Here is a 15397-nt window from a genome sequence, read left to right as displayed (position 1 = left end):
CCCACGCCGGCCTCACCGGCCTTGTCACCGGCCTCGTCAGCTCCGCCGGCTGCGCCCCCGGTCCCGCCGGTCCCGCCGACTTCTCCACCAGCCCCGGCCGCCCCGCCGGCTGATAACCCACAAGTACAGGGCATCAATTGTAGCCTCTTTCGATAAGTAAGAGTGTCGAACCCAACGAGGAGCTAAAGGTAGAACAAATATTCCCTCAAGTTCTATCGACCACCGATACAACTCTACGCACGCTTGACGTTCGCTTTACCAGAAACAAGTATGAAACTAGAAGTACTTTGTAGGTGTTTTTGGATAGGTTTGCAAGAAAGTAAAGAGCACGTAAATAAAAGGTAGGGGCTGTTTAAGTAAAGACACAACTAAATTAGTTTTAGTAGAGAGCTTTTTGTTACGAGAAAGTTATTTGTCCCTAGGCAATCAATAACTAGACCGGTAATCATTATTGCAATTTTATTTGAGGGAGAGGCATAAGCTAACATACTTTCTCTACTTGGATCATATGCATTTATGATTGGAACTCTAGCAAGCATCCGCAACTACTAAAGATCATTAAGGTAAAACCCAACCATAGCATTAAAGCATCAAGTCCTCTTTATCCCATACGCAAACAACCTACTTACTCGGGTCTGTGCTTCTGTCACTCACGCCACCCACCATAAGCAAATCATGAACATATTGCAAACCCTACAGCGGGAATCCCTCACGCTTGCACGACACGGAGAGCACCATAGGACAGCACCAATAATAAAACATGCAACTCAAACCAATCTTGATCATCAAATAACCCATAGGACAAAATGGATCTACTCAAACATCATAAGGATAGCCATACATCATGGGGAAATAATATATAGCGTTGAGCACCATGTTTAAGTAGAGATTACAGCGGGTAAGAGAGAGGTTACACCGCTGCATAGAGGGGGGAAAGAGTTGGTGATGATGGCGGTGAAGTTGTTGGTGAACATTGCGGTGATGATGATGGCCACGGTAGCGTTCCGACGCCACCAGAGGAGAAGGGGAGAGGGGGCCCCTTCGTCTTCTTCTTCCTTGTCCTCCTCCCTAGACGGGAGAAGGTTTTCCCCTCTGGTCCTTGGCCTCCATGGCGTGGGAGGGGCGAGAGCTCCTCCGAGATTGGATCTGTCTCTCTGTCTCTCTCTGTTTCTGCGTTCTGGGATTCTGCCCTGGCACCGTTTCTTTTATATCTGGAGATCCGTAACTCCGATTGGATTGAAACCTTTGCCCAGATCTTTTTCCAAAAATTAGCTTTCTTGCGGCCGAAGAAGGGCATCTACCGCCTTACGGGGGGCCCACGAGGGTCAGGGGCGCGCCTGCCTGGAGTGGGCATGGGCCCCACCCTCGTGGCCACCTCGGGCACCGTCTCGTGGTGATTTTACTTCCCAAAAATCACAAATATTCCAAAATAATTCTCCATCCGTTTTTATCCCGTTTGGACTCCGTTTGATGTGGGGTTTTCCGCGAAACATAAAACATGCAACAAACAGGAACTGGCACTGGGCACTGGATCAATATGTTAGTCCCAAAAATAGTATAAAAAGTTGCCAAAAATATATGAAAGTTGTAGAATATTGGCATGGAACAATCAAAAATTATAGATATGACGGAGACGTATCAGCATCCCCAAGCTTAATTCCTGCTTGTCCTCGAGTAGGTAAATGATAAAAAAATAATTTTTGATGTGCAATGCTACCTAGCATAATCTTGATCATATGTCTAATCATGGCATGAATATTAAGACACGAGTGATTCAAAGCAATAGTCTATCATTTGACATAAAACAATATTACTTCAAGCCTACTAATAAAGCAATCATGTCTTTTCAAAATAACATGGCCAAAGAAAGTTATCCCTACAAAATCATATAGTTTGGCTATGCTCCATCTTCACCACACAAAATATTCACATCATGCACAACCCCGATGACAAGCCAAGCAATTGTTTCATACTTTTGATGTTCTCAAACCTTTTCAACTTTCACGCAATACATGAGCGTGAGCCATGGACATAGCACTATAGGTGGAATAGAATGTGATGGGGGTTATGTGGAGAAGACAAAAAGGAGAAAGTCTCACATCGACGCGGCTAATCAACGGACTATGGAGATGCCCATCAATTGATGTCAATGTGAGGAGTAGGGATTGCCATGCAACGGATGCACTAGAGCTATAAGTGTATGAAAGCTCAAACTGAAACTAAGTGCACTAGTAGAAAACAAGGCTTTGGTCACAGGGCAGTATTCACATTAGTCCCGGTTCAGTCACGAACCGGGACTAATGTGAGCATTCGTCCCGGTTTGTGCAGCTAAGGCATTAGTCCCGGTTCACCTGGGCCCTTTAGTCCCGGTTGGTGCCACGAACCGGGACTAAAGGGTGCGATGCCCATTAGTCCCGGTTGGTGAACCGGTACTAAAGGTCCCATTTTCAAACTCTACCCCCCCCCCCCCCCCCCCGACCGCTTTTTCAGTTTTAGAAAAAACAAAAGAAAATGATGGAAATGTCAAAAAAATAAAATAAAATAAGTTTCCCATGTGATATGTGGTCTAGTTGTTGGGAAAATTAACAAATATGAATTTTGACTTTATTTGCAAAATCTCTCTGGAATTTGTAAAATGGGCATAACTTTTGCATACGAACTCGGATGAAAAAGTTTTTTATATGAAAAATCATCTACTCGAAAAGTTACATCCGAATTTAGCTGGGGGAACCCCGTTAAACATTTTCAAAATCCTCAAAAACCTAACAGAAAAAAGTTACGGGGCTTTTAAGATCTAGAGTGGAAAAAAATCGAAAAAATTTCAAACTGTGGTCAAACAATGGTCAAACTAATATTCTAGAATATTAGTGTTACTAAATAATTATTTCAGTTATTTTGAATTTTGGTCAAATCTGGTCAAACTATGGTCAAACTATGGTCAAACAATGGTCAAACTAATTATTCAAGAAATATTAGTGTTACTATATAATTATTGTTTTTTAAAACAATAGTTTCAAACTCAAACAGTGAAATGTGTCACTTCATGCTCAAGCAAAATTCCCGAGGGTTAATAGGATTGACATCTTACTATTGTCAGGAAAACAACAAGTGCAGACTTGGAAACGAGGGAGAATAGAACCCGGAAGTTAAGCGTGCTCAGGCTGGGGAGTGGGAGGATGGGTGACCGTTCGGGAAGTTAGATGATTTGGAATGATGAGGGGTGATTAGAGATTAGAGGATAAATTGAGCAATGATGAGGGGTGGTGATTAGAGATTAGAGGTTAAAATAATTCAGAAATTTGAAAATCAAAAAAAAATTCAAAAAAAATCATAAAATTTCCTTTAGTCCCGGTTGGTGTTACCAACCGGGACTAAAGGTGGAGCTCCACGTGGCCGCGGCCTTTAGTCCCGTTTCGTGTAAGAACCGGGACTAAAGGGGAGAGGCATTAGTAACGACCCTTTAGTCCCGGTTCAAAAACCGGGACTAAAGGGCCTTACCAACCGGGACAAAAGCCCCTTTTTCTACTAGTGGTGGGTGTGCATCCAACTTGCTTGCTCATGAAGACCTCGGGCGTTTGAGGAAGCCCATCATCGGAATATACAAGCCAAGTTCTATAATGAAAATTCCCACTAGTATATGAAAGTGATAACTCAAGAGACTCTCTATATGAAGAACTTGGTGCTACTTTGAAGCACAAGTGTGGTAAAAGGATAGTAACATTGCCCCTTCTCTCTTTTTCTCTCATTTTTTTTCTTTTTTTTCTCTTTTTTGGCCTTTCTTTTTTTTTATATTTTTTTATTTTTTCGTCCGGAGTCTCATCCCGACTTGTGGGGGGAATCATAGTCTCCATCATCCTTTCCTCACTGGGGCAATGCTCTAATAATGATGATCATCACACTTTTATTTACTTACAACTCGATATCTACAACAAAGATATGACTCTATATGAATGCCTCCGGCGGTGTACCGGGATGTGCAATGATCTAGCGTAGCAATGACATCAACATCATGCTAGCTATCTTACGATCATGCAAAGCAATATGACAATAAATGCTCAAGTCATGTATATGATGATGATGGAAGTTGCATGGCAATATATCTCGGAATGGCTATGGAAATGCCATGATAGGTAGGTATGGTGGCTGTTTTGAGGAAGATATAAGGAGGCTTATGTGTGATAGAGCGTATCGTATCATGGGGTTTGGATGCACCGGCGAAGTTTGCACCAACTCTCGAGGTGAAAGGGCAATGCACGGTACCGAAGAGGCTAGCAATGATGGAAGGGTGAGAGTGCGTATAATCCATGAACTCAACATTAGTCATAAAAAACTCACATACTTATTGCAAAAACCTATTAGTCATCGAAACAAAGTACTACGTGCATGCTCCTAGGGGGATAGATTGGTAGGAAAAGACCATCGCTCGTCCCCGACCGTCACTCATAAGGAAGACAATCAATAAATAAATCATGCTCCAACTTCGTTACATAACGGTTCACCATACGTGCATGCTACGGGAATCACAAACCTCAACACAAGTATTTCTACAATCCACAACTACCCACTAGCATGACTCTAATATCACCATCTTTATATCGCAAAACTATTGCAAGGAATCAAACATATCATATTCAGTGATCTACAAGTTTTATGTAGGATTTTATGACTAACCATGTGAATGACCTGTTCCTGTCATCTCTCTAAATAGATATAAGTTAAGCCAGAGAGTTTAACTCTTTCTACAAAAGATATGCCCGCGCTCTAACAAATATAAGTGAAGCAAAAGAGCATTCTACAAATGGGGTTGTCTAAGTTGAGAGAAACAGGCAATCCAATTCAAATGATATAAGTGAAGCACATGAAGCATTCTATAAAGCCATACTCAAAAGATATAGTGAAGTGCAAAGAGCATTCTATAAATCAACCAAGGACCATCTCATACCAGCATGGTGCATAAAACAAAAATGAAAACTAAAGCAAAAGACGCTCCAAGATTGCACATATCACATGAACGAAACGAATCCGAAAACATACCGATACTTGTTGAAGAAAGAGGGGATGCCTTCAGGGGCATCCCCAAGCTTAGACGCTTGAGTCTCCTTGAATATTTACTTGGGGTGCCTTGGGCATCCCCAAGCTTGATCTCTTGCCTCTCTTCCTTCTTCTCACATCGAGACCTCCTCGATCATCGAACACTTCATCCACACAAAACTTCAACAGAAAACTCGGTAAGATCCGTTAGTATAATAAAGCAAATCACTACTCTAAATACTGTTGCAAACCAATTCATATTTTATTTTTGCATTGTGTCTACTGTAATATAACTTTTTCATGGCTTAATCCACTGATATAAATTGATAGTTTCATAAAAACAAGCAAACTATGCATCAAAAATAGAATCTGTCTAAAACAGAACAGTCTGTAATAATCTGAACATTCACCATACTTCTGATACTTGAAGAATTCTGCCAAACTTAGGAAAAATAAACAATTTGTATATAAAGACAGTGCAAAAAGAATTAGAACTGATTGACGTTCCAGTAAAAAATTAAAAATCGCGCACTACAGCCAAAGTTTCTGTCCTGCATCATACAAACCAACAAGCATTGTAAACATCCTAAAGGCAAACCTTGGCACATTATTTTTATAATACAATGGAATTGTACAAGGGGATAATTATTTTTATTGAAAAATTTCTGTAATTAAGATTCACAAAGTTTCCGTGAGCATGAACAAAGTTCAAGGAGCTCTCCCACTTCAACAATGCTTGTCTCTCTCACTTTCACTTTCCTTTTTGGAAAGTTTTGGGTTCCCCTCTTTATTTTTTTGTTTTTAAACTTTATTAAAGCACACAAAAGAAATAAATGACTCTCTAAAACTTCCGGGTTGTCTCCCTGGCAGTGCTTTTTTTAAAGCCATTAAGCTAGGCATATAGTGCTCATGTAATGGATCCACCCGGATCCCAAGGTATATCAAAGCCAATTTTAGTTAACAATGATTTGTGATTTAGTAGTGAGCACAAAGTAACATATATCATGCAACAACGAAGTCTAACTCTCTTCCTATGCATCGGCATGTCATAAAAGAACAATTCATGCACGCAAAGTAAAGGCCAATGCATAGTATAAGCAGTTTTTTGCAATTCTATCGTGTTGAAAACATAAAGAGGCGGAGATGTAGTTCCTCTCTCATAATAATTGCAACTAGGAGCAGCAAGCACATGCATATTATATCTATCAAAATCATCATGTGTGGTAGTAAAACGCAACCCATCAATATAATCCTTAATAAGCACAAAATTCTCCGATATAGTGTAGTTGGGAGAATTCAAAAAGAAAATAGGACTATCATGCGTGGGTGCAATAGAAAAAATTTCATGTTTAACATAAGGAACTGTAGCAAGTTCATCTCCATAAGCATAATTCATATTGGCATCTTGGCCACAAGTATAGCAAGCATCATCAAAAAGGGATATTTCAAAAGAATCAAAGGGGTCATAACAATCATCCTTCGGTAAGCACGAAGGGGAATTAAACAATGTATGAGTTGAAGAGTTACTCTCATTAGAAGGTGGGCACGGGTGATCAATCAGCTCTTCCTCCTTTTGTTCTTCGCTCTCCTCCTCATCTTTTTCATCCAATGAGCTCACAGTTTTATCAACTTCTTCTTCCATAGATTCCTGCAAAATATTAGTCTCTTCTTGGACAGCGGAGACTTTCTCAATAAGTGCATTAATATCGGAATTGTATTCATAATTCTCATAGCAATATTTGAGGATAGCTAAATTTTCAGGTCTATAAACAACATCATCAAAATCTTCAAACTCTTTAAACATATATTCAATCTCATAAGCACCCATAAAAAAACAAATTCTTCTATTTGTTCCACATCATAGTAATCATATATACCATTAGCATAAGAAGCTAAGGTTTTATTATCATTAAATTTGCATGAAAAGGGAAGGTGTGGAGCCTTCATCCTAGAGCAACAAGTATAATCATAACTCAGGCATACTTGCCGAGCATACTACTTCAGTATATGAATTTGATCCCATAATAGTTTCCCTTTTTGTGTCAAGCGATAATCCCTAAGTATTCACGTTGATCCAACGTTACTCCCGTTACATAGTTGAATGGGGTTTTCTCATGATTATCAAAGTAGTACATAATATCTTTCACATAACTAGCATCGAGGGTTTTAGGAGGTTCCCCATCTCCATGAGCAGCAAGTGCACCTAATTTTTTTGGTATTTCGTGTTTCGTATCCATAACTAAAGATAGAGAACAACTTAGAATAGCAAATAAAAATTACTTAGTGATAAAGCAAACAAGCACACACGAGAATATTCACCCCACGCTATTGCTCCCCGGCAACGGCGCCCGAAAAAGGTCTTGATAACCCACAAGTATAGGGGATCAATTGTAGCCTCTTTCGATAAGTAAGAGTGTCGAACCCAACGAGGAGCTAAAGGTAGAACAAATATTCCCTCAAGTTCTATCGGCCGCCGATACAACTCTACGCACGCTTGACGTTCGCTTTACCGGAAACAAGGATGAAACTAGAAGTACTTTGTAGGTGTTTTTGGATAGGTTTGCAAGAAAGTAAAGAGCACGTAAATAAAAGGTAGGGGCTGTTTAAGTAAAGACACAACTAAATTCGTTTTAGTAGAGAGTTTTTTGTTACGAGAAAGTTATTTGTCCCTAGGCAATCGATAACTAGACCGGTAATCATTATTGCAATTTTATTTGAGGGAGAGGCATAAGCTAACATACTTTCTCTACTTGGATCATATGCACTTACGATTGGAACTCTAGCAAGCATCCGCAACTACTAAAGATCATTAAGGTAAAACCCAACCATAGCATTAAAGCATCAAGTCCTCTTTATCCCATATGCAAACAACCTACTTACTCGGGTTTGTGCTTCTGTCACTCACGCCACCCACCATAAGCAAATCATGAACATATTGCAAACCCTACAGCAGGAATCCCTCACGCTTGCGCGACACGGAGAGCACCATAGGACAGCACCAATAATAAAACATGCAACTCAAACCAATCTTGATCATCAAACAACCCATAGGACAAAACGGATCTAGTCAAACATCGTAGGATAGCCATACATCATTGGGAAATAATATATAGCGTTGAGAACCATGTTTAAGTAGAGATTACAGCGGGTAAGAGAGAGGTTACACCGCTACATAGAGGGGGAAAGAGTTGGTGATGATGGCGGTGAAGTTGTTGGTGAAGATTGTGGTGATGATGATGGCCACGGCAGCGTTCCGGCGCCACCGGAAGAGAAGGGGAGAGGGGGCCCCTTCATCTTCTTCTTCCTTGACCTCCTCCCTAGACGGGAGAAGCGTTTCCCCTCTGGTCCTTGGCCTCCATGGCATGGGAGGGGCGAGAGCCCCTCCGAGATTGGATTTGTCTCTCTGTCTCTCTCTGTTTCTGCGTTATGGGATTCTGCCCTGGCACCGTTTCTTTTATATCCGGAGATCCGTAACTCCGATTGGATTGAAACCTTCACCCAGATCTTTTTTTTCCAAAAATTAGCTTTCTTGCGGCCGAAGAAGTGCATCAACCGCCTTACAGGGGGGCCCACGAGGGTCAGGAGCGCGCCTGCCTGGAGTTGGCGTGGGCCCACCCTCGTGGCCACCTCGGGCACCGTCTCGCGTTGATTTTACTTCCCAAAAATCACAAATATTCCAAAATAATTCTCTGTCCATTTTTATCCCGTTTGGACTCCTTTTGATATGGGGTTTCTGCGAAACATAAAACATGCAACAAACAGGAACTGGCACTGGGCACTGGATCAATATGTTAGTCACAAAAATAGTATAAAAAGTTGCCAAAAATATATGAAAGTTGTAGAATATTGGCATGGAACAATCAAAAATTATAGATACGACGGAGACGTATCACTGGCCCCGCCGGTCCCGCCGGCCGCCCCGGACACCCGCATGGTCACCCGTGCTCGCGCCGGCATCCACCGACCCAGCACGCGCTATTCCGCGGATGAGTACCTCCTTGCTGCCTCGACGTCTTCACCATCACCCCTCCCGTCGTCAGCTCGAGCCGCACTTCGCGATCCACATTGGCTCCCTGCGATGCAGGAGGAGTTCGACGTGCCGGTAAGCAACCGCACCTGGCAGCTTGTCCCGCGGCCCGCCCATGCCAACGTCATCACCGGCAAGTGGGTCTTCCGGCATAAGACTCGTCCTGGCGGGTCTCTCGAGCGCTATAAGGCTCGGTGGGTGGTACACGGGTTCCGGCAGCGTGCTAGAGTCGACTTCACCGACACCTTCGCCCCGGTTGTCAAACAGGGTACGATTCGCACGGTCCTTCAGCCCGCGGTCTCTCGCGCCTGGCCGGTGCATCAGATGGATGTGTCGAACGCGTTCTTGCATGGCCATCTCTCGGAGCAGGTCTTCTGTCAGCAGCCTACTGGCTTCGTCGACGCGGCTCGTTTTGACCAGGTGTGCTTGCTCTCCGCTCCTTATACGGGTTGAAGCAGGCCCCTCGAGCCTGGTACCAGCGAATCGCCGGCTTCCTGCAGCAGCTTGGGTTCCAAGCTACTCGCTCCGACGCCTCGCTGTCTGTCTACCACCAGGCTCCGGCGACCGCTTACCTGCTCCTCTACGTCGACGACATCATCCTGACGGCCTCCTCGCCAGAGCTCCTTCGCCAGCATACTGCTCGCCTCAGCGCCGAGTTCGCCATTAAGGACCTCGTCCCGTTGCACTACTTCCTCGGCATTGAGGTGGTACGCCGCGCTGACGGGTTCTTTCTCCACCAGCAGCAGTATGCGCAGGACCTTCTTGAGCAGGCAGACATGCTTAACTGCAAACCTGTCCCCACGCCTATCGACACGAAGGCCAAGGTTTCTGCGCTCGACGGTTCACTCGCGCCGGATGCGGCGTTCTACAGCTCCATCGTCGGCGCCCTTCAGTACTTGATGCTCACTCGGCCGGACCTGCAGTACGCCGTCCAGCAGGTGTGTCTCCACATGCACGCCCCTCGCGACACTCACTGGAACCTGGTGAAGCGGATTCTTCAGTATATCCGCGGCACCACGGCTCTGGGTCTTACGTTGACGGCCTCGCCCTCGACCGACCTTGTTGCCTACAGTGACGCCGATTGGGCTGGCTGTCCGGACACCCGTCGCTCCACTTCGGGCTACTGTGTCTACCTGGGTCCCTCGCTCATATCGTGGTCGTCTAAACGACAACCCATGGTATCCCTCTCCAGTGATGAGGCTGAGTATCGTGCTGTGGCCAATGCCGTCGCCGAGTGCTCGTGGCTCCTGCAGCTTCTCCAGGAGTTGCTTCTTGACGTCCCGGAGGCCACCATTTTCTACTGTGACAATGTCTCTGCAGTCTACCTCTCCACCAACCCCGTTCATCATCGTCGCACGAAGCATATATATTGAGCTCGACATTTGCTTCGTGCGAGAGCAGGTGGCTCTTGGGCGCATCCGCGTTCTTCATGTTCCCACCGCTCAGCAGTTTGCCGATGTTATGACCAAGGGGTTACCGACGCCTACATTTGAGGAGTTCCGGTCTAGTCTATGCGTCATTGGTGACGTATCGACAGCGGGGGGCGTTGAACATATTATGTGCATGTATATGTTAGGATAATCTCCTACCGCCCCGCCACTAGTTTCCTTGTATAGATGAGGCTGAGGGCTGCCCTTGTACTTATATATGTGCACCGTGCACCCGATCAATACATCGAGAGTTGCATTGCCTTCAACATGTTTCCTCAAGTGTTGTTGAGTAAAAAAAAATGTACTGTTGGTTAGCAGATTGTGCATCTCATGTAGTTACACACTCTTTTCTTTATTAAACGCAACTAATAAATTTCAACACAAGCCGACCTTAGCTCAGTTGGTAGATCGGAGGACTGTAGTGTTGCAGAAAAATCCTTAGGTCGCTGGTTCGAATCCGGCAGGTCGGAATTTGGGATATTTGCCCGATATCTTCCTTTTTTTCTACCATCTGCTGACTGTCCAGCGAACCCAACCCGAAGCTGCTTCGCTGTTAAGCGTTCTCTTCCCTTTTCAGTTTGAAACCAAATTAAATTCCCTTGCTCTCTTCAGTTTGGAACCAAATTGAATCACAGCCCCCTTGCTCCGTTCAGTTTGACAAATTAAATCCTAACATCTTGGCATGATTTGGATCTTAACTTGAGTTTGGAACCAAATTAAATTCCCTTGCTCTCTTCAGTTTGGAACCAAATTGAATCACAGCCCCCTTGCTCCGTTCAGTTTGACAAATTAAATCCTAACATCTTGGCATGATTTGGATCTTAACTTGAGTTATGAGTTATCCGTAATACAAATGAACCTAAAAAATTCATAATTTTGACTGGGGACATTCATTACTGGCACACAAAATATATCTAGGACTAAATCTTAGTGTATTATTTCTTAAAATATTCAGTGTATTATTTCTGAAAATACAGTGGCACACAGAATATCTAGAACAGTGGCACACAAAATAGAAGTAAATCATTTAATCATGGTGAGAATATGCCCTCATCTATATCTTCAAGACTTAAACACTAGGACATGTCAAAAGATCCGTCAAACTTGTCATGAATTCGTATCCTTGAGAGCCTACTTTTTTGTCAGAGAGGTGAGAAAACAAATGGAATTAAGGCAGACATGCAAAGTTCCAGACTATGCAATTCCACAAGACCACAAGGTATGGACATATATGTCAATTCTCGTTGTTTCTTTTAGTAAGAAAAACGTAAAACAGTTTATATACCATTATGGAGTCATCAGATTTCAAATTTAACTGACACAAGGATTTTATTCACTACCGAGGGTACCTAGATGACAACAAATACTCTGCTTCCAAGCTATACTGCCGGCTCGTTTCCTCCATGTTCGTACCCTCAATCACTGGATACTTCGGCACATCCATGTCATGCATCAGGAAGCTATCATGCGAGGCCCCAAGGCTCTCGAGTGTCAACTCCACTTGCCTCATGGTTGGCCGGTGGTCTCCTTCAATCCTCACGCATGCCACCGCCAGCACAGCCACCTCTTCAACCTCCTTGCCGCCTTCCTCAACGACCTGAGGATCTAGCACGCGAACCAGCTTGCCTGTTGCTAGCGAAGAGGTGAAATATGAGACAAGGGTTTCCTCCTCGGATGACCGATATGAGCATGGTTTTTTCCTTGTCAAAAGCTCCATGAGGAAGACACCGAAGCTGTAAACGTCGCTCTTCTCGGTGAGCTGTCCCGAGTAGAAGTACAAGGGATCTAGGTACCCAAATGTCCCTTGGATAGCGGTTGCGGTCTCTGTTTGATCGACCGGAATGCACCTCGAAGCTCCAAAGTCTGACACCTTTGCTATGAGAGTGCCATCTAACAGAATGTTTTGGGACTTGATATCCCTATGGACTATAGGGAATGATACCGCCGAGTGAAGGTAGGCGAGAGCTCTCGCAGTTTCGGTTGCGATCCTTACCCGATCTTCCCATGCTAGGGATGGCGCGGGTTCTTGGACATGAAGATGATGGTAAAGGGTCCCATTGGAGATGAACTCGTACACCAGCAACGGCACCTCCGTCTCAAGGCAACACCCAAAGAGCTTCACCACGTTTCGATGGTTGATCTGCGAGAGGATGGCTACCTCATTTATGAACTCGTCGATCTCCCTCTGGATCGCGACCTTGGACTTCTTGATCGCCACGACATGCAGGTCTGACATGATCCCTTTGTAGACCGTGCCATGCCCTCCTCCACCGATCTCGCGAGCTTTGTCAAAATTGTTTGTTGCCTTTTGTAGCTCCACCAAGGGGATGATCATCCTCTCGGCGATGTCCGCCTTCTGAGACACCAATTGCTGCAACAGATGCCCTCGATTTTGCTTGAAGAATTTCTTCTTGAGCATTTTTGCCCTCCGTTGCTTCATCTTTCGGGTCACCAAGATAGCACCAAGTACCATGATTAGAAGGGCTGCTCCACTGCCAACTCCAATGCCGACACTTAAACCTGTAGAATGTGCACAAATAATGCGTCTTTGTTGTTAAGGAAGAATCTCTGAGATACAAAACAGAGCATGAACCGATGCAATCTCTGACGTGCAATTTTATTGGTTCTGTGCTCACCTAGAGAAGATCTGATGCAGCCATTTCTTATGCGCGGGTCGCCATGGGCGCCACGCGGGCACCGGCATAGGTGCCCGCCGGCCGTGTTGGTGCACTCGCCGAAGCACATGTCCGGCAGCGTGCACTCGTCGATGTCCTGGCATCCGCCGGCGAGGTATGGGTTCCCCTGGTAGCCGTCCAGGCACCGGCACACGTAGCCGCTGCGGTAGTTGCCGGAGACGTTGCGGCAGGAGGCGTGGCTGCTCCGGCACGCGCTCCTCCGCGCGTCCACGGGGCAGCCTGACGTTGCCACTCCCGGCAGCACTACCGGCTTCGAATCCACCACGAACTCGAGGACGGCGGGCACCGCCGGCCGGCGCGAGGGCGAGTACCCGGGCGAGTCGTTGAGGAGCGCGGCGGAGGCGCCGTCGAACCAGCCTCTCTCGGCGACGCGCACCGCGATGGGCAGCCTGTCGGCGTACTCGTTGCTCGAGTCCAGCGACTTGATCTCCACGCGGTAGGAGGGGCGGCCGATGGGGACGGGCGTCTCGCAGCAGCCGATGCCGGAGCATGTGGCGGCGGCGGCTCCGTCGGCGGTGGAGCTCGAGTTGGTCACGGCGCCGGTCCACTTGTCGTTGATGGAGCAGAAGGAGGAGCAGCCGCTGATGACGTTGCCGCCGCCGCCGTCCCCGACGAGCGTGGCCTGCACGTTACACCCTGTCACGACGAACTGGTTGCGCCACTCCGACAGCACGTACGGGCCGGCGGCGCCGAGGCCGCCCCACGCGCCGCTGCCGTCGAGGCCTCCGGGCCCGGTGAAGTTGAGCTTGACCTGGCCCGCGCCGTCCACGACCCGCACCGTGGAGTTGGCCAGGGAGATCTCCACGACATGGAGTTCGCGGCCGACGAGCAGTCGCGGCTCTCCGGCGCGCGTCCGGTCGCAGGTGAGGTTGAACCCCGGCCAGTAGCACCCGTCGCCGATGCCGAACGGGTACGGCACGCGCACGGCGCCGCAGCTGGTTGGGCAGCGGGAGCCTGCGCCTGGGGTAGCCTGAGCTGCTGCCGCTGAGAGGCAGAGCTGCAGCAGCAGCACCGTCAGCGCGGCGGCCGGAATCATCGTCGCGGCGGGTTGTTCCATTATTGTCGCTCCAATCCATTATAAAGCTTTCTGCAAGTTGAGCAAGTTGTAGGAGGGCAGCTGCACGCAACCTACGTACCGTGACGCGCGTGCATGTGCGCGTTGACGGACCTGGTCTAGGCTGCATCGTGATGACCAAGACACTGAGATATTGTTTTCTTCTTTTCACATTTGTATCCACATTCTCGAGTTTCTTCTTTTTCGATCTCATGAATTTTGTGCTTGGAAAACGAAAGCGATCATAAATGTCATCATTGGGGCAAACAAGGTAATAGTTTTGTTTTGTTTTGTTTATGGCGGAAAAACATCCCATCTACTCCTTCATCTTCAATTATGGCATTATAATAAACAGCAGAAATAATAAAAATTACATCCAGATCCGTGGACCACCTAGCGATGACTACAAGCGCTGAAGCGAGCCGAAGTCGCGCCACACTTGAGAGGAAAATCCAAAACGGCATAACCAAATGATTGTTTAGTCCTCCGCAAAAAAAAAATGATTGTTTAGTTGATGATGGATTTCACGCTGCAGCATGAATCAAAGAACTGTGGATGTCATAGGAATTTAGGGCACGTAGAGTGATTCTTGATCAGATGAGCACTATCAATATCAAGATTATAGAGAAAAAAACTGTCAATGTAAGTAAACACTACTGAACCAGCATTTCCTCGCCAAGTCCAATGCGCAACACTCATGTCACAAATGGATACGACTTCCGATTCTTCGCCCTCCGTTTATCCAAGCACATGGCGACAACGGAGGTGGCCATGTCATGCTCCTCACCTTCCCAGGGCCACAGTAATCCGATGCTGCAGCTCGGCAGGCCGGGTGAAACCGGATCAGATAATTTTCATACCGAATACGGTTTCGAATGGGCGGGTATGGGAAGAGAAAGGTGGTCGGATAATTTCGAGGCCGAATCCGCTTAGACAGTTATGGGAAGAGAAAGGCAAATATAGAAGTGGATACCTACATTGGATCTAGTACATCCATTATCCACCGAATACCGTATTATTCAGAATTACAATCGGATTATCTGTCCTAAAAAATTTGGACTATCCAATTTGAAGTCTGTGCAACCAGCCCAAAAAAGTCCCACAGCTCGAAAGTCCACTTCTACTCCAGAGCTCAATGAGCTCTGGATGAACAGTAAAC

General features: G+C 46.0%; 1 protein-coding gene and 1 non-coding gene across 2 annotated transcripts; one reads left to right on the top strand and one right to left on the bottom strand.

The window, feature by feature from the left end:
* Positions 1-10873: 10873 nt before the first annotated feature.
* On the top strand, positions 10874-10958 carry TRNAY-GUA (transfer RNA tyrosine (anticodon GUA)). Its single transcript is given in 2 exon segments — positions 10874-10910; positions 10923-10958. It is a non-coding gene; the product is annotated as a tRNA-Tyr (tRNA).
* Positions 10959-11716: 758 nt separating this feature from the next.
* Positions 11717-14269, bottom strand: LOC109771063 (wall-associated receptor kinase-like 6). Its single transcript, XM_020329773.3, has 2 exons — positions 13125-14269; positions 11717-13008 (listed from the first exon to the last, which is right to left on the bottom strand). Exons 1-2 carry the CDS (start codon positions 14239-14241, stop codon positions 11825-11827), a joined length of 2301 nt encoding a protein of 766 aa, XP_020185362.2. The 5' UTR covers positions 14242-14269; the 3' UTR covers positions 11717-11824.
* Positions 14270-15397: the final 1128 nt, after the last annotated feature.

The sequence above is a fragment of the Aegilops tauschii genome, chromosome 6, assembly GCF_002575655.3.
Source record: "Aegilops tauschii subsp. strangulata cultivar AL8/78 chromosome 6, Aet v6.0, whole genome shotgun sequence".
Classification (NCBI taxonomy): Eukaryota; Viridiplantae; Streptophyta; class Magnoliopsida; order Poales; family Poaceae; genus Aegilops; species Aegilops tauschii.
Note: the sequence above shows the minus strand (reverse complement) of the source record. Positions and strands in the feature narration are given on the sequence as shown.